The 21140-nt window shown below is 47.7% G+C and overlaps 1 protein-coding gene across 1 annotated transcript; it reads left to right on the top strand.

The window, feature by feature from the left end:
• Positions 1-1491: 1491 nt before the first annotated feature.
• Positions 1492-10858, top strand: KLHL33 (kelch like family member 33). The gene is made up of 5 exons (XM_070405852.1): positions 1492-1601; positions 1918-2679; positions 6759-7683; positions 7801-7968; positions 8092-10858. Exons 2-5 carry the CDS (start codon positions 1938-1940, stop codon positions 8642-8644), a joined length of 2388 nt encoding a protein of 795 aa, XP_070261953.1. The 5' UTR covers positions 1492-1601; positions 1918-1937; the 3' UTR covers positions 8645-10858.
• The last annotated feature ends 10282 nt before the right edge of the window (positions 10859-21140 follow it).

The raw sequence follows: 21140 nt of genomic DNA, 5'->3' as shown, positions 1-21140 counted from the left end.
GCTAGAGTCATAAAAAATGCAGGCTGGTGGTCAGCTGGCTTGAGAAAGGATGCACCAAGGGAGAGGATGGGCAGTACTCAGAGCAGGTCCAAAAGGGTGTCCATGAAGCCTGCCATGTGCCAAGCCACAGCTACTGGGTTGAGAAAAGTGAAAATGATCCTGAAGAAACTGTCAAGTCTGGGACCCAATCCATATGAGATAAATAAAAAAAAAAGTACATGTCACCTGATCAGGACAGTCTGTGGTCTCAGCGATTCCTTACAGGCCCTGAGATAATCGAGTGGTAAGACATCAGCCTTGATTTTGCCATAGTGGAGATGGCGAGATAGGCTGGTGATGGTAGTGACTGAAGCTGACAGCAGGATAATGAGCCGTGAGCCCTGGGTGGGGATAGGAATGGGCCCCTTTAATTCACTCAGGGCGAATCCTGTAATCCCTTCCTACTGCCCAGCAGAGCCCTGCACTCACGCCTATGCCCACCTGAGCAGTGATCCAAGGCAGCAGCAGGTAGAGGATAATGCCCCAGGTGTTGAGCATGCAGCAGACCTGGTGGGGCAGGGTGGTGAGGGAGAAACTGAGGTCACCCTCAGACCTCCCCTCCCTCCCACAGAAATACCCTCTGAGAACTCTGGGCGAAGTTCTCTCTCCCCTGTCTAGACCCTCAACCTTTGGGAACCCTGAGCTACCACGACTCCCATAACCCAGTGGAAGTGCACGAGGGCTTTGCCAGGCCCAGCCCCCACAATCTCCCATCATCTTGGGAGTGTGGGGCCCCTCTGCAGAGGTGGAAGCCCGGCTAGCCCCTGACAGAGACAGCAAAGATGAGGCTGAGGTGCCCAGACCCTTCTGCAGCCAGCACATCAGCAACCAGGAGGAAGGCCAGTAGACCTGGAGGTTTGTCAGGGTGGGGCATGTCAGTCCCAAGGCTTTAATGGAGGGTGTCCCTAGCCCGTCCAGTCCAGGACTCTGGTCCCCACTATCTGGTCGTTTCCCTCTCTCACCAGGGACCCTACCGTGGTCTTGAAGGAAACCCCCAGCAGGGGTGGGTCACCTAGGGTGGTAGCCCTAACACTAGCCCCTTCACCTTCCCCACCCACTCCACCCATGAGGGACCCAGCGGGTTATGTTTGCATTTCACATCGGTACTGTTCGCTCCAGGGTCCCAGTTTCATCGTGCAGGGAACATTCAAGCCAAAACCCAGGAATGACCCCAAACATGCTTCCCCGCTCTCGCCCCCATTTCCGCGGGTCTACGCAGTCCAGTCTTCACCCACCCGCCCCAGCGCGGTCCGAGGAACGCAGCCTTTCCTTCCCGGCTCACTCCACCCAACCCCCGCACCCTCCGGCATCGGAGTTTGCCTCGCTCAGCGGCAGGACATGACCTACAGATGGAAGGGGATAGGCGGTCATCTCAGGACCCGGCCCAGGAGGATTGGGTGTCGGACTTCGGACACCCGGAGCCCAGGCCCACGCCTGCCAGCGCCGGCTAAAATTAGCGGATGCGGCCGCTCGCTCGGTTGCGGGCGAGTCCCCGCTGCCACGCCGCCCGAAGCAGAGCAAGCTGGAGTGAGAGGGCGAGCGGCCGCTGGTGTCTCGGGAAGGTGACGACTGGGATGCGGGCGAGACGGGTGGGCACGGCCCCGGGGACTGGACCTTTACGCACGCTTCTTGCTCGCTCCGCTGCACCTCATGAACCCCATCCTTGCGCGCTATCGCCTGGCTGCCTGAGCCTTGGAGTGGCGAGAGGGGTTGCGGGGGAGGGACTGGTGCTGGGGCGGGTGCAAACAGGAGGGTCGGCGGCGGTTTGAATGGCTTGAAGCAGGGAGAGATACTGACGTCGCCAGGCTGGAGGCAGGGGTTCCTCTGACCTCCTGGGTCAGCTCTGACCCCTCCTCTCCCTCCTCCGCGCCTCTGCAGCAATCCAGTGAACGTAGGCCATGAGCGTCTCGGCCTCGGAACACCGTCCCTCGGACCGGGGGCGCGTCTCCCTGCCCATCCAGAAGGATGGCCGAGGCTTCCCTGCGCCCGGCCGGAGACACCCGCCCTGGCCTCAGACCCCGGACGAGGATCCCAGTTTGCCCCCGTTTCCTCTGGAAGAGCCCGGTCCCAGGTCCGTGGCCCCAGGGGACCTCCCCTCTCCCGCCTGGTCCCTAGAGGAGGAGGACGATGAGGAGGAAGACGCCGCGGAGCCCGAGGGGCTGCGCAGCGAGGAGCATCCGAGCCAATTTTTCTCGGAGGCACAGCGGCTTCGGGAACAGAGGTTGTTGCTGGATGAAGAGGTGTCAGTGGCGGGGCGAGTCTACGGGGTGCATCGGGTGATCTTGGCCGCAGTTAGCAGCCTTTTTCGAGGCAGGCTGCTGGACGGCATTGGTCCGCGACCCCCCGTCAGCCTCGACGTGGCCCCCAAGGCCTGGGAGGCCGTGCTGACCTTTGCCTATGAGGGAGTGCTCAGTCCCGCCCCGCTGGGGCAGGTGCTGGTGGCAGCCAAGGCCCTGGGAGCACCCCGTGTGGAGGCCGCGGCCCAGCGGCAGCTCAAGAAGGCTGGACGTGCCCAGGACGAAGAAAAGCAGCCCAGCCAGGCGGAGGAGCTGAGGGAGAACCTGCGCGGCATTGAGCTCTTATACCAAGAGGGCGTCGGGTGTGACTTGGAGCTGGAAGCAGGCGGCTGCAGGCTGAGGGGTGAGGGCCTGTGGGGCATTCCTTACTGTAGGTGCAAATGCTACCGGAATGGTGTGTGCAAGCAGCAGGTGGTTTGATCCCAACCACAGTGGTTTGGATCTCTGCTGCAGTCAGAATTCCCCTGGGGGGTCTTTGGTGCCTCTCTGGAGCCACTGGAGAGTGGAGCATGCGCACTTGAATTGTTTCCTAAGAGCACTGACAAATTTAAACTGACTCTCCACGTGGTGGCTTCCTGGGCCCGGTAGCAAGGAATGAACAGCCAGCTGGCTGGAGCTAAGGTGCAGCCATTGCCAGTAGAACAAGCAGAAAGCGATTGCCTCAAACAGGAATTAACCAAAGGCCCTTCTTGTATTTAGGACGCAGGAAAAGCCAGAGGTACCTGGTGTGTCCTTTCATTTAAGTGTGTCCTTTCACCTAAGTGTGTAGGACTGTATCAGACAACATGGCTGATGTGGTCCTACAGCTAATGAGCAAGGTCTGGTACTGTTTTGCCAGAATCTTAAGGTTCTCAGACCATGGCACTTTGAAGTTAACTCTGCTCATCACCAGGAAAGCTAAGGAGGGGTGAATAAGTGGAGTTCAGATTCCACTAACATTTAGTGAGGCACTGAGTACCATGAATTGTTACATTTGCTATCTCTTTTAATTCTCATTGAAAACTGGTGAGTTAGGTACCATTATTCCTAGGTGCAGCTAAAGAACATTAAACTAAGACATGTTAACTGGTGAGAACCAGGATGCAAGCCTACATCCACTAGCCCAGCCTACTCTCATTAGGCCATGCAATGCCTCCTATGCAGCCAAACCAAAGACACATAGGAACTGGAGTTGGAATGCAGATGTTTAAAATGAAAAGGGGTTAGTTCAGAGATTATCTAGTTCAGCTCTTATTCTTTATTGATAAAGAAATCAGACTTGAAGACGTGTCCAAAGTCACATAGCTACTGCTCACGAGAGGAATGGCTGAGACCCAAAGTGCTTCTGGGATTCCCAGAAGGAAAAGCATCCTGTCTTGGCCAATTTGGGATGCTGTAACAAAAATAACAACAACAACAAAGTACAAGAGACTGGGTGGTTTAACAACATAAATTTATTTCTCACAGTTCTGGAGGCTGGAAGTTCAAGATCAAGGTTCTAGCATGGTCAGGTTCTGGTTAGGGCCCTTTTCCTGGTTTTCAGAAAGCCACCTTCTCACTGTGTTTCACATGGTAGAGAGGCACTCTCATCCCTAATCACCTCCCAAAGGCCCCACCTACAAATATCATCATATTAGGGATTAGGGCTTCAACATACGAATTTTGGAGGGACACAAACATTCCGTCTTTAGCAGATTTCTAATGTGTTTGTTATCATTTCTGATAACATCAGGTGAAATACATGGAGGGGGGGATTTAAAATGTCATAGTTACAAAATTCCCACTAGGGTTTGGAATTTACACACTGTTTTCATTTCTCTAAGAGACATTCCAACGTAATGGTGGGAGCCTGTCGCTTAAAATTCTAGAGACTATTGATGAGTAAGAAGAATACAAGTGGTTGTGAGCTCTTTCACAGTGGACTCTGAGCTATAGGTTGACTGGTGACATGGAAGATGAGATGGTTTACCTGCCTCGAGGAAGGCAGGTTTTCTCAGGCAATACTATATTTGAAAGCTGCCACTGATGGTTACCACTTGGGAAGCACCGAGCCACTACCTACTGACTGCTTAAAAAGACAATGGGAAGCCATAGCAACATCACCCCAACTTTGAGAGAGATGAACATGGCAAAGCTGGTCAAAGCAGCCTAGGGTTCATAAACTTCACTGGGAGCTTGGCCCTGGGCCACCTGCCATAGAGGACTTCAAGAAGCATCCCCATCCCCCTTTTTTAAAAAAATTATGATGCATTTCAAACACATAGAAAAGTAAGGAGAGTATTAGGATGAACATCCACCCCAGCTGGTTTGGATCAGTGGATAGAGCATTGACCCGTGGACTTAAGGGTCCCAGGTTCAATTCCCATCAAGGGCATGTGGTATCTCTCACATCGATGTGTCACATGGACATTTCTCTATCTCTGTCTCTCACCCTTCCTTCCACTCTCTCTAAAACTCAATGGAAAAATATCCCTGGGTAAGGATTAACAATAAACAAAAACAAACAAACAAAAAAAGATGAACACCCAAACACCCATCACCCACACTTAGCAATTAATATTTTAATTTACTTGTAAATCTGTGACATTTTACTCATAAATACTTGGGTATGTTTTTCTTTAAAAGAGAACATTTTCTCATATAACCACAATACCTTTTTTTAAAAAAAATATCTTTAGAGGAAGGGAGAGAGAGAGAGAGAGAGAGAGAGAGAAAGAGAGAGAGAAACATCAGTGATGAGAGAGAATCATTGATCGGCTGCCTCCAGCACATCCCCCATTGGGGATCAAGCCCGCATGTGCCCAGGCATGTGCCCTTGGCCAGAATTGAACCTCGGACCCCTCAGTCTGCAGGCCAATGCTCTATCCACTGAGCCAAACCAGCTAGGGCTAACCACAATACCTTTATCAAATCTAACAAAATTAACAACAATTCCTTAATATCACCTAATCCACATTGAAATTTTCTTACTTGTCCAAAAAATGTCTTTTAGTACTGGTTTGCTCATCCCAGGAGCCAATCAAGGACTGTGCTATATACTCAGATGTACGTCTCTTAAGGTTCCTTTCCTCTTGCATAGTCCTCCTTCCCTTTTTATGACTTGACTTATTTAAAAAATAAGATTCGTTATCCTATAGAATGTTTCATTTTCTAGGTTTGTATGTGTTTTCCCTCATGTTTTTAAAATTTTTTAATATATTTTTATTGATTTTAGAGAGAGAGAGAAACATGGATGTGAGAGAGAAACATCAATCAGCTGCCTCCTGAACGTGCCCAACCAGAGATCAAACCTGCAACCTGGGCATGTGCCTGACCGGGAATCAAACCAGCGACCTTTTGCTCCACTAGACAATGCTCAACCAACTGAGCCACAATCACCAGGACCCTCATGGTTTTAATTTTTTCCCTTAGTCTCTCAAATTCTTATAAATTTGAATTTAGAGCTAAAGTCTTGATTAGATTCAGGTTCAATATATCAGTCAGAATACTCCATAGGTGATGCCAAGAACCTCAAGTTGAGTTATGTTAGGAACCATATGAGATCTAGTTGTTTAACAGCATCTGTTAACAGGACAGTTTCAGTGTTATGAGGGTCATGCAGATAAGCAGGGTACTGATACACAAGTATGCTCACAGCAGCCTGGCATCAGTGACAGTGGATGATGAAGGTCTGCCCAGAAAGCCACTGCATGGCAATAGAAAATAAATCACTTCTTTTTGTTCATTTTCTTACCTTAAAGGGAGCAATTTAACTAGATGATTTTGAAGGTTTCCAGTTTAAAATGTTATGATTCCATAAATAATACCGAGATGCATAGGGGGTATGTGCAGAGGAAAGCTAGAACACATGGGAAATCTTAAGCACTAAATCTTGGGCAAGAGGAGATGGCAGTCTGAGTAGGTTGGCTCATAGCCATTCCTGAGTGTCATACCACTTTCTGAGTAAAACCTGACTAACAGAATGGCTGATGTCAGTGGCTCTTACAATTGTCAAGGAAAGAATTTTATTCTGTACACAATATAGAGACCTACACAAGTTGCACATTGGTCTTTGAGCTTATTTTGTGCCCGCTGTTAGCAAATGCTGTCTAAAGCATCTTCTTGACTTGATCTATCAAGACTTTTTCTAATTGACCTGGATCAAAAAGACTAAAGCAATGTTTACCGAAGTATCTTCAGGCCACTAACATGAGAGTCATGCAGGGTGCTTGGAAATGTTAAGATACAAAATTCTAGGAACTCCATTCAGACCTTCTGAATCAGCATCTCCAGAGGCAGGGTCCTGAAACCTGCATTTTAACAAGTACCCCATGGTATTCTGATGCACATCACAGTTTGGCCATTGGTCTTGGGTGGTTGGTTCAAGGTTGAGGCTGTGAACTTGGGATAGTACCTAGCAGTTTGCAAAACTGGATCCCCATCTACTTCTTCTCCCTCTTGCAGTGCACCGAGCAGCCCTGGCCTGTGGCAGCGAGTTCTTTGGGGCCATGCTCCTGAGTGGGATGAGGGAATCCCAGGGCACACAGGTGTCTCTACACACCATCTCTGCCCAGGACCTGCGACTCCTCGTCTCTTTTGCCTACTCTGGGGTTGTGCGGGCAAGATGGCCAGGACTGCTGAGAGCTGCCCAGGCTGCCCTGCAGTACCAGAGCTCTTCCTGCCTAGCTCTGTGCGAGACAGCCTTGGCACGGGGCCTCAGCCCTGCCCGTTGCCTGGCCCTCTTCCCCATGGCTGAAGTCCCCGGATTGGAGAGGCTCTGGAGCAAAGCCCGTAATTACCTCCTCACCCACCTGCCCGCTGTGACCTTGTGCCCCACTTTCCCTTCTTTACCGGCTGCCTGCCTGGCTCAACTCCTGGAAAATGATGAACTACACTTGCAGGAGGAGTTTGAGGCCTTTGCGGCTGCACGGTGTTGGCTTGCAGCCAACCCTGAGACCCAGGAGTCAGAGGCCAAGGCCCTGCTTCGATGTGTCCGCTTCGGCCGGATGTCCACCAAGGAGCTTCGGAGAGTACGGGCAGCTGGGCTGCCTCCACCCCTGCCCCCAGACTTGCTGTATCAACTGATAGTGGAGTCGGAGATTCCAGGTCAAGAGAGGCGGAGGGAACCTGACCAGGCTTTGGTAGTGATCGGTGGAGACGGGCTCAGATCAGACATGGCCATAAAAGAGCCATCCCGAGGAGTGTGGTGGGCCCGGGCCTTCCGCTGCGGCATGGGACTGGTCCGAACTGTGGAGTGGGGCCGGCTGCCTGCCCTGCCTGCCCCAGGACGCTTCCGGCATGGAGCCGTGAGCCTGGCAGGAAGTGAAATCTACGTGTGTGGGGGACAGGATTACTACAGCCACGCCAACACCTTGGCTTCTACTCTCAGGTATGCACCCCCCCAAGAATGGCAGACCCGAAGGTGGGCAGCTGAGGGAAATTGCTGGCCCAGCCAACCACAGACTCCCACACTCACTCTTCCGGTCTCTTGTCACACTGTGTCCAGGTGGGACCCCAGTCAAGAGGACTGGAAGGAGATGGCACCTTTGCGCCAGGCTCGGAGTTTTTTCCCTCTGGTGGCACTGGATGGACTACTTTATGCCCTGGGTGGACGAGCCAATGGTGTTGCCCTAAACTCTGTGGAGACCTATGACCCCGAGCTCAACGTCTGGAGGTGAGCAGGGAAAGGGGGGTGGGGGTGGGGGCGAGTTTCTAGGCATCAGGGAGAGACTAGGAGACTTGGAGGAGGAGAGTCAAGGATGATTGTTGCCTGATTACGTGCTCTGTTCTCCCTTAGGCCAGCACCTGCACTTCCAGCACCACGCTTTGCCCATGCAGCTGCTATTTTGGAGGGCCGATTGTACATAAGCGGTGGCTGCAACGGGAATAGCCAATGCCTGGCCTCATTACTGCACTATGACCCTAAACTTGAGAAACCAGGGACATTTCTGAGCCCTATGGGGGTAGCTCGAGCTGGCCATGTCATGGCTGCTCTGGGTGGGCGGTTGTATGTAGCAGGTGGGTTAGATGAGACTGGGGACCTGCTGAGCTTTGAGGCCTATGACCCAAAGACTGATAGCTGGACTCACCTGGTACCTCTGCCCTCCCCCCACGTGGGAGCTGCAGGGGCTGTGCTGCAGGGAGAGTTCCTGGTGCTGGGGGGCTACAGCCACCTTACTTACGCCCTCTCCCACCTTATCCATGCGTACAGTCCGGGCCTGGGCCGATGGCTCTGCCTGGGAACTCTGCCAAGGCCGCGGGCTGAGATGCCTGCCTGCATCCTGACTCGGCCCACTGTGCAGCACATCTGTTTAGGTCCCACAGGGCACCAAACCAAACCTGCCGGGTGAGTGTGGAGCAGCAGCAGTGGATGGGGGAGGAAGGGATAAGATATATCATGAGAGAAGGACAGAGATGAAGGGAAGACAAAGAGAAGTCTTTTTTTCGGGATAGTATTTTATTCTAGTACAGTGCTTTACAACTCATAAACTGCTTTTGAATATATGATCTTCATGGAAGAAAAGGTGGCTCCAGAATTGCCAGGGAAAGAGCGTTGAGGAAGGGGAGCACCTGAATGCCTAGGTAAGGAGAGGAGACCCAGAAGCAACTATACAAGGTTTGGGGATCCTGGTACTATTTCTAGCGGGAAAAGCACATCTAGCTGGAAGACAGTCAAGAAGCTCCAGTAGCCACGGTATAGGGGCTATGAGAGGACAGCTGGGAAAATGATGATTCTGACCCATGGAACAAGGAGCAAATCGTTTGAGGAGTCGGGGGGCATGGGGCAGGGAGGACTGTAATTGTTGAGTCTTTCCCCTTTCCAGTTTTTGCTCCTCTCTACTCTCCAATCCCTGAGTCACCTGAACCCTTTGACAATATTGTTTCTCAGGTGATTTGTAGGCCCAATCTAAAGTCTCCTCAGTCCAGACACCACAGGCTGCCCCTAGAGCCTCTTGGTATTTAATCTGAGGCAGAAGTTCCCATCTGGACCTGGCACAGCACAGGGGTGAGATGCCAGGGCACTAAGGTGGGAGTGCTGCATGTGGGGAAGACGAGGAGGAAAGAGGCAAAGTGGGGAGGCGCCACGGTGGAAAGGGGTTTGAGGGGAATGGGGGTAGAAGAAGTCAAAAGCTTAACTGGCTTCTTTCCTTCCTTTGGAGTCAATTGAGGGATTAGGAATGAAAGGAGGACAGTGTGGTATGAGGTTGTGGGAGGAAGTGGTAGGGAGAAGAGTGAGAGGCAGAGAAGACATGGGAAATTGGTTTTCCTCTGTTCTGTGCCTTTCCTCCAGACTTTTTTGAATCCGTTTCCCTTTTTCTTGGCAGGGAACATTGAGTCAGATGCTTTCTCTCTCACTTTCTCCAACCTACTCTTCCTTCCTTTTTCTTCTTCTTCCTTTCTCTCCTCCTTTCTCCCTCACAGTTGTTTATTCCTTACTATATGTCAGGAACTATATGAGACACTAAGGACACAGAGGTCAGAGAGCTCCTGACCAGCAGACAGACTTGTACACAAATACTAGTTTTTCAGTGGACTTAGAAGTGTGAACACTTCCCTCACATCTCTCATATACACTTAGCCTATGAGAGCCCAGAGGATGGAAGAGTGAAATATTTCCAGGGAAGGCTTCTGTTACAGAAGGCAGCATCATCAGATGGGTGTAGTTTGAACTGGATCTTGAAGGCTGCCTGGTTCACCAGTCGGAAAAGGAGGAAGGCATTCCTGATAGAGAAAGGAAGCAAGTGGGAAATGTAGTGCTCTGTGTCTCCATAGCAAAGGGGAAGTTAGAATTCCAGTGGTTCTTCAGAGAATTCTGCTGCTGTGGCCAACCGTCTTTCTTCTCTGGAGCCTTTCTGAAGACAATGGCTTTCACTTAATGATTGTATATTCCCTCCCTCCGCAATCCCCCTAAATCTTTTCTGTATAATATTTCCATTTCTCACCCCTGAGCAGCTTAGGACAAAGGGCAAGTTCTTTGCATAGATCAGCCTTCTGCTGGCATTGTTCATTAAGAATCTCATACTCCTAAGGGTGAGAAGAAGGAGCCTCATTGTACCTCTATTCATCCTGGCCCGAGGAGTACTTGAAATGTTTGTTGTTATTGTTTTAGATATTATTTTATTAAGGTTATTTTCTATATCTGTTTAGGAGCATAGTTGAAAATGAGGAAGGGTAAGTGGGATTTTTAAGAGAAAAGAGAAGAAAGCTCTAAGAACACAGGGAAGAAGGACAATGGAAGCATTGAGAAACTATAAGAATTGAGTCTTGCCCTAGCTGGTGTGGCTCAGTCGGTTGGACTTCACTCCATGCACCAGGAGGTTGTTGGTTCAATTCCCTGGTCAAGGACACATGCCTGGGTGTTAGGCTTGATTCCTGGTAGGCGGCATACAGGAGGCAGCCGATAGATATTGTGCTCTGGCATTGATGTTTCTATCTCTCTCCCTCCCCCTTCCTCTCTAAAAATCAATAAACTATTCTTAAAAAAAAAAAAAGAATTGAGTCTTTAGGGTGAACTGTGAACATATTTTTATGATTTGTATGCAAAGATAGGCTTAAATAAAGGTTTTCCCATGATTGAATCATTCTTGTTTGAGTTTATTATAAAAAGTATTTAAAATTCCCTGTAATTTGACTTCTGTCTCCAACACACTACTGAAACCATCCTTCGTCATCGTTATTATACCTACTTCTCACCAATCAAATCAGGTAAGGCCATTCTCATTCTTACTCATGTTTCTGCAGGAATTGACTGGCTTGAAAACTGGCTCTTACTCTAAACATTTCTCCTCCCCTGGCTCCAGATAGCACACTCTCCTGAGCCTTCTCTTATTTCTTCAATCCAAAGAGGTGACAGAAAGTCAAATCATAGTGTCCAAGAGGACATGGCTCCATCCCAGGTGAAGCTGACAGCCAAGAATCCAAAAGTATACAGATGGGAGCAGTTAGTTGTAGAGGTCTCTGGCTCATTATTTAGTTTTAAAATTGGGAGTGGAGTGAGAAGAGAGGAGGAAGTCTCTGATTTGAAAAAGGACCCTGGTCAATGATCCACTCTTGAGTGAGAGGGACCAGATATAGGCCATTTGACATTTGGGTCCCTCGCCAAGTGGACTGAGATTCAGGATAGTAACTTGGACCCAGAGGGGAAGTACAGTAAGAATCAGGAATTGGAACAGAAACCATTCACACAGACTGGGGAATCATGGCAATCCAGGGATTAAGCCACAGTTTGGTGAGTGTTTAGAGCCTCCAGGACCACCAATCCACAGCATGGAACTCTTCAGGCCTTCACAAGAGGCAGTACTAAGAGATTATCTGATTGTAATACGTATTCTAATCCCTCCTCTATAGACCAGATAGTTTCACTTTCTCTTTATGAATTTGCCAAAAGCTAAAGTAACATTGCCAGCCCCTCATCACCTAAATGACTGCACAGGTCCAGCAGGTCTCACAGTAGCCTCCAGAGTGTGCATAAGAAAGGTAGCTCATGGCTGAGGAGAGACTCTTCAACTAGAAGCAAAAACAACAGCATTCTGAAGCTCAGAGGAGGCGTAGTGTGGAAAATTTAAAGGTACGGTGGTGAGGTGGTGCACGCGCAAAGCGGGCTGGCGGCTGAGGGCGCGGTTGTCGTTTTCACTCAGGAGTGAGTCTCAGACTCTGGGCTACAGATCCGGGCGAGTCTCTAGGGACCCAGACTCAAACGGGAGAAGCGGGACTGTCTGGCTACGGCCCCTCCGAGGTTTGCAGCGGTTGTGGGGACAGAGAGGCAGAGCCCCTGGGGACGGACTGAGAGCGGCCATAGCGGCTCCCTCCCCCCGCCCTGTTGAGCCCGCCCCGCCCAGGCCCTGCGCACAGCCATTTGCCAATTGCCTCAGGCAAAGGCTGGATTAGCGCCTCCCCAGAAGACAGACGTTTTCCGCTCAGCTGATTCCTACAGCCAGTCGGCCTGGTGGTCAAATCCCTCTAGTGTTAACTACAACAATTAAGGCTTGGCTAGAACAAGACTGCGCACAGAGACCACAAGGGGGTGCACCAAGAAAGCATAAAAGATGCGGAGACAAAAAAACATGACAGAAATGGAGGATATGGAGCTAAGAATCGCAATTTTGAGGGCTTGCCATAAATTTGTGCAGAGCCTCACGAAAACTAATGAGACCCTCGATGCTACGATAAAGAAATTAGAAAGTAAGCATACACGGACTGAAATAAAGAATATTATACCCAATAGCAGACCAGAGGAGCACAAGAATCAAACCAAAGATTCGACAAAAAACACCCAATTGGAAAAGCAAAATGAAAAAAGAATCCGAAAGTGTGAAGATAGTGTAAGGAGCCTCTGGGACAGCTTTAAGCGGACTAATATCAGAATTATTGGAGTGCCAGAAGATGAGAGACAGCAAGATATTGAAAACCTATTTCAAGAAATAATGGCAGAAAACTTCCCCCACCTGGAGAAAGAAATGGACTTACAGGTTCAAGAAGCGCAGAGAACCCCAAACAAAAGGAATCCAAAGAGGACCACACCAAGACACATCATCATTAAAATGCCAAGAGCAAAAGACAAAGAGAAAATCTTAAAAGCAGCAAGAGAAAGAGGCTCAATTACCTACAAGGGAATACCCATACGACTGTCAGCTGATTTCTCAACAGAAACTTTGCAGGCCAGAAGGGAATGGCAAGAAATATTCAAAGTGCTGAATACCAAGAACCTACAACCAAGATTACTTTATCCAGCAAAGCTATCATTCAGAATTGAAGGTCAGATAAAGAGCTTCACAGACAAGGAAAAGCTAAAGGAGTTCACCACCGCCAAACCAGTATTATATGAAATGCTGAAAGGTATCCTTTAAGAAGAGGAAGAAGAAGAAAAAGGTAAAGATACAAATTATGAACAACAAATATGCATCTATCAACAAATGAATCTAAGAATCAAGTGAATAAATAACCTGATGTACAGAATGAACTGGTGATTATAATAGAATCAGGGACATAGAAAGGGAATGGACTGACTATTCTTGGGGGGAAAAGGGGTGTGGGAGATGCGGGAAGTGACTGGACAAAAATCATGCACCTATGGATGAACACAGTGGGTGGGGAGTGAGGGTGGAGGGTGGGGTGGGAGCTGGAAGGAGGGGAGTTATGGGGGGAAAAAAGAGGAACAAATGTAATAATCTGAACAATAAAGATTTAAAAAAAAAAAAAAAGAAAGGTAGCTCAGCCTAACCTGTGTGGCTCAGCGGTTGAGCATTGAGCCAGGAACCAAGAGGCCCCTGGTTCGATTCCCGGTCAGGGCACATGCCCAGGTTGCAGCCTGATCCTCTGTGTGGGGTGTGCGGGAGGTAGCCAATTGATGATGTTTCTCTCATTGATGTTTCTATCTCTTTATCCCTCTCCCGTCCTCTCTCTGTAAAAAAAAAATCAATAAAAATATATGTTAAAAAAAAGAAAAGAAAGGTGGCTCAGCCCTAGCTGGTTTGGTTTAGTGGATAGAGCATTGGCCTGCGGACCAAAGGGTCCTGGGTTTGATTCCAGCCAAGGGCACGTACATTGGTTGCAGGCTCCATCCCGGCCTGGCCCCTGGTCAGGGTATGTGTAGGAGGGAATGCAATTAATTTCATAGATATGAGTTTCCAGATACATTTGCCATATAAGTTGGCATTTATCTCAGCTAGCCCCCTCCCAAAATGAGCATTTCACTACGTGGAACTATTGCAGAGTACCAATGTGTTAGGAATTAGGTGATTTAAAAGGTTTAAGGAGAGCCCCTGGTATGGCTCAGTGGTTGAGTGTTGACCTATGAGCCAGGAGGTCATGGTTCAATACCCAGTTGGACACATTCTCGGGTTGTGGGTTCAATCCCCAGTGGGAGGCATGCAGAAGGCAGCTGATTAATGATTCTCTCTTATCATTGATGTTTCTATTTCTCTCTCCCTCTCCCTCTTCTCTCTGAAATCAATAAAAATATATTTTTAGCGCAGGTCACGCGTGGCCCCCTCGATGGCACGCCAGAGGGACACAGGCGTGACTCCAGGGTTCTAGACCCAAGGGCCTTCTCCAGTTTCCTGGGGGTTCTGAGCCCTCGGCTAACAGTTAGTCACAGACCAGAACATGGCATACCGTGTCACTGAGGAATTTTAAACAGGGGGCTGGGGGTGGGAGCTGGGTGCTTATCGAAGGGCACAGTGCTTTACTATCAAAAATATATTTTTAAAAATATATAAAAGGTTTAAGGAGAATAGGATGACAACAATGTAATCTGATGTAACCTAGCGTTAAACGTGCAGGTGTGCTATGCTAGTTATCTAATGCTGCATAGCAGACTGTCCCAAAATGTAGTGACTTCAAATAACAATCATCTATACTAATAATAGCCTAGGTGGCATCACTCCCTCACGTTATCACAAGATGGCTGTCAGAAGATGGCTGTCACAAGATGGCTGCGTTCACAGTGGAGGTGGGGCCTGGTGGCCGCTCTGCACAATGAAGCCTAGGGGGTCCCGCAGCTCTGTGCAGCGTGGAAGAGGCCGGTCCTGGCGGAGGAGGCAGGTCATGGCAGGGGAGGGCAGTTGTGGGCGATCAGGCCTGGCAGGGGAGCAGTTAGGTGTCGATCAGGCCAGCAGAGGAGTGGTTAGGGGGCAATCAGACTGGCAGGCAGGCGAGCTGTTAGGAGCCAATGGTCTTGGATTGTGAGAGGGATGTCTGACTGCCGGTTTAGGTCCGATCCCACAGGGATGGGGCCTAAACCGGCAGTTGGACATCCCCTGAGGGGTCCCAGATTGGAGAGGGTGCAGGCTGGGCTAACCCCCACTCCCCATGCACGAATTTCATGTACCAGACCTCTAGTCCTTTATAATAAAAGCCTAATATGCTAAGTGTCCGACTGTTTGTTCGACTGTTCGACCAGTCACTATGATGCACACTGACCACCAGGAGGTAGGTGCTCTGACCGGTAGGTTAGCTTGTTGCTGGGGTCTGGCTGATTGGACTGGACGAGATGGGCTGGACATGCCCTGGAGCCAACATCCCATGGTCCCTCCCTGGCATCTAAAATATTTCTTCTAATTAATTTCATTTCAATGTGCATGAACCCGTGCACTGGGCCTCTAGTTTTACTATTTTTTCTCATGATTTTATGTGTCATTGGTTTCATTTACATTTAGGCAGGGTTCAGCTAAGTGACTCTTTTGTTCCATGTTCATTGATGGAAATTACTTGGTTGTACTGAAGTGGTAGATGGCCTGGTCTGGAGGGCCCAAGACAGCTTTGTTCACATGTCTGGTGCCCTGATGGCTGGAAAGCTGAGCTCAGCTGAGATTGTTAACTGAAGCACCTATATGTGTTCTCTTCAGCATGACAATCTAAGAGTAGTTGGACCTACTTGGTAGTTCAGGACTCCCAGAGGGAGTATTCCAGAGTCCTAGGTGGAAGGTCCAAGAGGTGCCAGGATGTCACTTCTGTCACAAATATTGGTTAAGCAAGTCACTAGGTCAGTCCAGATTCAAGAAATGAGCAATCAGACTCCACTTTCCAATGGGAAAAGAAGCAAAGAACTTGTGGCCTGCTTTAATCTACCATAAAGGAAGACTAGTCAGGGAAGGATGGCTCACAGGGGAACATAGCCCTTGAAGGAAGGTGAAGAGAGATGTTAGTAAATGTCAACAGGCCAGAGACCAAATGCAGGGTTGTTTTGAGTCAGAGGAGTCAGAAGGGAGAAGGCCTTAATATTTGAAGTTCATGTAACCTGCTGACTGGCTTCTGGGGCTTTCAGTTGGCCCCGAAGGGCTCCTCTGGGATGTCAAGTACTACGGAGTAAGTGCTTGTCCATCACAGCGTGTGCAATGCTTTGGAGCTGGCAGTGATTAGACTGAACAGAAACACAGGCCGTGAATCTAAAGATAATTGTTCACAAAGGGGAAAAAACTGTGGTGGAACCAACTGGACTTTATATTCTCCAGGCTCTCACTCTCCTCTCCACTTCTTATCAGAAGCTTCCCTCCCCAGTTCAAAGTCTACCCCTCCAGGAAATTGCTGAAGGTCCCTCCTTCACATAACCCAGTAGTTTCTTCCTTAGTGGAATATAGTACTTCCCAATAGCCACCTCATTTTAAAAATAATTTTATATATTGACTTGCAAGAGAGGAAGGAAAAGAGAGGGAGGGAAGAAGGAGAGAGAGAGAGGAGAGAGAGAGAGAAAAGAAAGAAAGAAAGAAAGAAAGAAAGAAAGAAAGAAAGAAAGAAAGAAAGAAAGAAAGGAAGGAAGGAAGGAAGGAAGGAAGGAAGGAAGGAAGGAAGGAAGAAAGAAAGAAAGAAAGAAAGAAAGAAAGAAAGAAAGAAAGAAAGAAAGAAAGAAACATTGATTTCTTGTTCCATTTATTCGTGCACTCATTGGTTGATTTTTGTATGTGCCCTATCCGGGGATTGAACTTGAAACCATGGAGTACCAGGATGTTGTCATCCAAACAACTCAGCTTCCTGGCCAGGGCTCCACTTTGTATTTTTGTGACTTCTGCATATATCTGTCTCCTTCGTGATACGATGAAGACTTTAGAAGGAGGCATGTTGTATACATTTACACACTGTCCTTCATACTTGATAGATGTTTGTTGAATCAAAGTGGGGGGGGGGGGTGGGAATAGCAAGTTTGCAATTAAACTGACTAGAGGAGGTGAGCAATTTTAATAGTCCCAGTAGGGCCTTCAATAAAGGGGCTTCTAGCCTAGCTGGTTTGGCTCAGTGGATAGAGTGTTGGCCCATGGACTGAAGGGTCCCAAGTTCGATTTCAGTCAAGGACACATACCACGATTGCAGGCTAGATCTCAGGCCCCAGTTGGGGTGTGTGTAGGAGCGAACCAATCGATGTGTCTCTCTCACATAGATGTTTGTGTCTCTCTCACATAGATGTTTCTCTCTCTCTCTCCCCCTCCCTCCACTCTCTCTAAAAATCAATGGAAAAATATCCTTGGGTGAGAATTAACAAAAACATAAAGGGGCTTCTAAGGGCAGAGGGCATTCCTTGGCCTCAGAAAGGAACCAGTCTGGATACTACACTCATCAATTGGACATTGGAACTCAATGCCACTGATCAACAATTAGGGGTGTAGGCTGCATATGGATGAGAAAGTGAATTTAAAAACTTGGAAAGAAGAAAAATAAACTCTAGGAGAGTTACTCCAGAGGGGAACAGAATGTCTCCTCAACTCTGCTACAGTTATTTGATTGGCAACTCCCCCCCTCCGCCCCCCGCCCCTATTGAATCAATGACAGTAATATGAAGAAAGGTTACTTCAACTCAAGAGAGTGGCTAGTTTAGAAAAGCAGGATTAAAAGAAACAAATATTGGCAATATGTTCTTAGCACTGTCCATGGGAAAGGAAAGCTGACTTTGTAAACATCTTGCCAGTTGAGAGATTTTCGGTTGCAAGGCAAAGATAGTTTATCTGGCTCCCTCAAAATCCAACTGAAATATCCTTTAAAGATGTCCACATAAGAACATCCAAACCTGTAAGAAATTTTTATAAGATTTTGTTTGAGTCAAACTGATGACAATGCCAGGACTCAGGACCTCAAATGCCTCTGAGAATGAGTTCCTTTTATACATCTGGAATTAAGGAGGGCAGTAAGAAAGATTACATGAAGGTGGGAGAAAGCAATGTACAGGATAGTCAATAATATCATGTGCTCTCTTGAGGGTGGTTACACCTTCAAGGGGTCTGGAAAAAGAGGATTACTCTGACATTTCAAAGGTGTGTTAACCTAAAGGCACAAAAACAATGGACAGGGATTTCTTAAGGCAAAGATAAATCTTTTACTAAAGAAGTTGGGAGTGCAGCTTCTGGATTTAATTTCCAGTTTCCCGACAAACCCAAAGGTGGGACCTTTTACAAGACAATAGCAAGGCAACGTCATTAAAAGAGGACTGTTGAATTTGAAAACATATGCACCCCTATGTTTATTGCAGCATCATTTACAATAGCCAAAATATAGAAGCAATCTAAGTGCCCTTCAATAGACAAGTGGATAAAAAAGTGGTGGTACATATATACCATGGAATACTACTCAGCCATAAAAAATAAGACTTTACTATTTGTGACAGTATAGATGGATCTAGAGCAGCCGTGGGCAAACTACGGCCCGCGGGCCGGATCTGGCCCATTTGAAATGAATAAAACTAAAAAAAAAAAAAAAAAGACCGTACCCTTTTATGTAATGATGTTTACTTTGAATTTATATTAGTTCACACAAACATTCCATCCATGCTTTTGTTCCGGCCCTCCGGTCCAGTTTAAGAACCCATTGTGGCCCTTGAGTCAAAAAGTTTGCCCACCCCTGATCTAGAGGGTATTATGTGAAGTGAAATAAGTCATATAAAAAGACAAATATCATATAATTTCACTTATATGAGGAATCTAAAAAACAAAATAGACAAACAAAATAGAAACGCACTAATAGCTACAGAGAACAGACTGATGGCTGGATGCCAGGTGAAAAAGGTGAAGGGATTAAAAAGTACTAGTTGGTAGTTACAAAACAGTCATGGGGATGTGGAGTACAGCATGGGGAGTGTGGTCAGTAATATTATAATAACTCTGTATGGTGCCAGGTGGGTACTTAAAATAAAAGAAGATCACTGTGTAAAGTATATGATTGTCTGGCCACTATGCTATACATTTGAAACTAATATAAAATGGTGTTGAATGTAAACTATGACTGAAAAACAAAATTTAAGACATTTTAAAAATTAAAAAATAAATTAAATTTTAAAAAGAAGTTGGGGTGTGGCTACCCACCATGGCCAGTTTGGAATTTATGATCAGATCTCCCTGTGAGATGACTTTGAGTTAGATTTAATACACTACACCATTTTTGTCCACAGGGATCAATTAGTGGCTCTCTGACCAGAACAGAATCTCTGGAATTGGGCTCAGTTATTTACGTATGAAATTGAGGTGTGGCAGGGGCATTTCTTATTAAACTGCATTGGGGTAGTTACTGTCTTTCTGTCTGGGGAATCATTCTAGACCAGTGGTTTTCAAATTGTCCTGGGGTCAGAGACTAGAATCACCATTACCATGAATGAAATGCAACTACCATGAATATAATGGGATGATCCTACCTTGTTTTCTTAGAAAATCTGCCAAAAATTATTCATCATTTTGGAAAATCATGCCACATAAACGTCTATTCGTGGTATTCAATCACCATCATAGCGCCCCTGTATCATGCTGCCTTTATAACTGTAAATTTTTTTTTTGAGTGAGTAAGGGAAAGAGAGAGAGGTAGAAACATCAATGATGAGAGAGAATCCCTTATCGACTGCCTCCTACACACCCCCTACAGGGTATCAAGCCCACAACCCGGGCATATCCCCTTGACCAGAAATCAAACCCAGGGCCCGTCAGTCAGCAGGCCTACCCTCTATCCACTGAACCAAACTAACTAGGGCTGTAACTGTAACTTTTAAGGTAGGTCTCTACAGAAATGCATGCATCCGAGTACCACATTGTGTCCTCTGTAATGCCAAGACCAAATATTTAAATATCTAAACATATAGTATTGTATAATAAATCACCTTTCTTTTGCTATTCCTTTCTATCTCTTTAGGATATTTTATTATTTTTAAAACTTGTGTATATAGGTAAATTATATTATTTACAAACTGTAGTTCAGTAGAATAAAGGGTACATAAAAATATTTGTTATAAAAAGAAGTGTTGAGACTGATGGGGTGGGTAGTAAGGGAGGCATCTTAGAAAGGAAGGCAGAATCTGGCTCAATAAATTGGGAAAGTAGGATGGCCCTAATTCTGAGCTGAAGTGGGAACGAAGGGTACGTTACTAAGCAAAGTGGTATTTCCCAGATGACAGATCATCTGTTTCACGGGAGATGAGTATATTTCTCCTGCTACTATTTGTTTGGCCCTGCTCCTTAGGAAATAGCACTAACATTACATCCTACAGGTCCTTGGTCTCTTTCCTGATCCTGGTTTGCCTTCTGGGAAATGTTAAGGTTGCAGAAGAAGGAACACACGAGGCCAAAAAGGGGTGAAGAATTATTAATTTATTAGGTCATCTGGGTACCTAGATGGGCTGAGCCCCAAAATGGCGCCAGCACCCAAAGACGGGGAGTCAGAGGTTCTTAGAGGACTCTAGGTGGGCTTTTTCTGGGCGAAGAATTCTCTGTGCAGGTCTGCATTCCGGGGAAACGCCGGAGGGGAGAGATAATGGTCTTAGCAAGTGGAATGTGGTCTAAGCAAGTGCAATGTCCATTGTGAAGTGGCCTCAAGGTCGGGGAGAGGGTATCATTCAATTGACGCTCCAAATAGACTCCTTGTAATCCACAGTCTGCTCCAGATGGGCATGGGCTGCTCTCAGTTCACCCTGCCCCAATTATTCCATATTCCATCTCCTTTTACTTCTATTTCCACAAAGTAACTTGTGGGTGAATTAAGAGTCCAGCTATCTTTGACCCCAGGAAAATAAGTGTCCAGACAGGAAACGAACATGCCAAAATTCTTTTTCAAGAAACAGTGTTCAAAGATATGCCACAAGATAGGAAAAGAAATTTAGCAAAAGCAGGGACCTTGGTAGATGGGGAGCCTGACGGACAGGAGAACGGAGGACAATTAAGGGGAAAAAGGGAGGGGACCAAACCCAGGCCCCAGAAAAGGCTGCACTGTCCTTCGGGCATTCCCACCACCAGCAGGCACCTGCTCTTCCTGCGGGCGCTGCCCCGTGACGGCCCGCAGCTCCAGCGGCCGCCCGGCCCAGCAGCGTCTCCGCCCGCGGCAGTCCCCTCCCCGCGCCGCCCGGCTCCTCCTCCGGCTCCAGTTCCTCTGACCCGCGGAGCCGAG

Source organism: Myotis yumanensis, unplaced genomic scaffold (genome assembly GCF_028538775.1).
Source record: "Myotis yumanensis isolate MYYU_CA2020_CCGP unplaced genomic scaffold, mMyoYum1.0.hap1 SCAF_1, whole genome shotgun sequence".
Classification (NCBI taxonomy): Eukaryota; Metazoa; Chordata; class Mammalia; order Chiroptera; family Vespertilionidae; genus Myotis; species Myotis yumanensis.
Note: the sequence above shows the minus strand (reverse complement) of the source record. Positions and strands in the feature narration are given on the sequence as shown.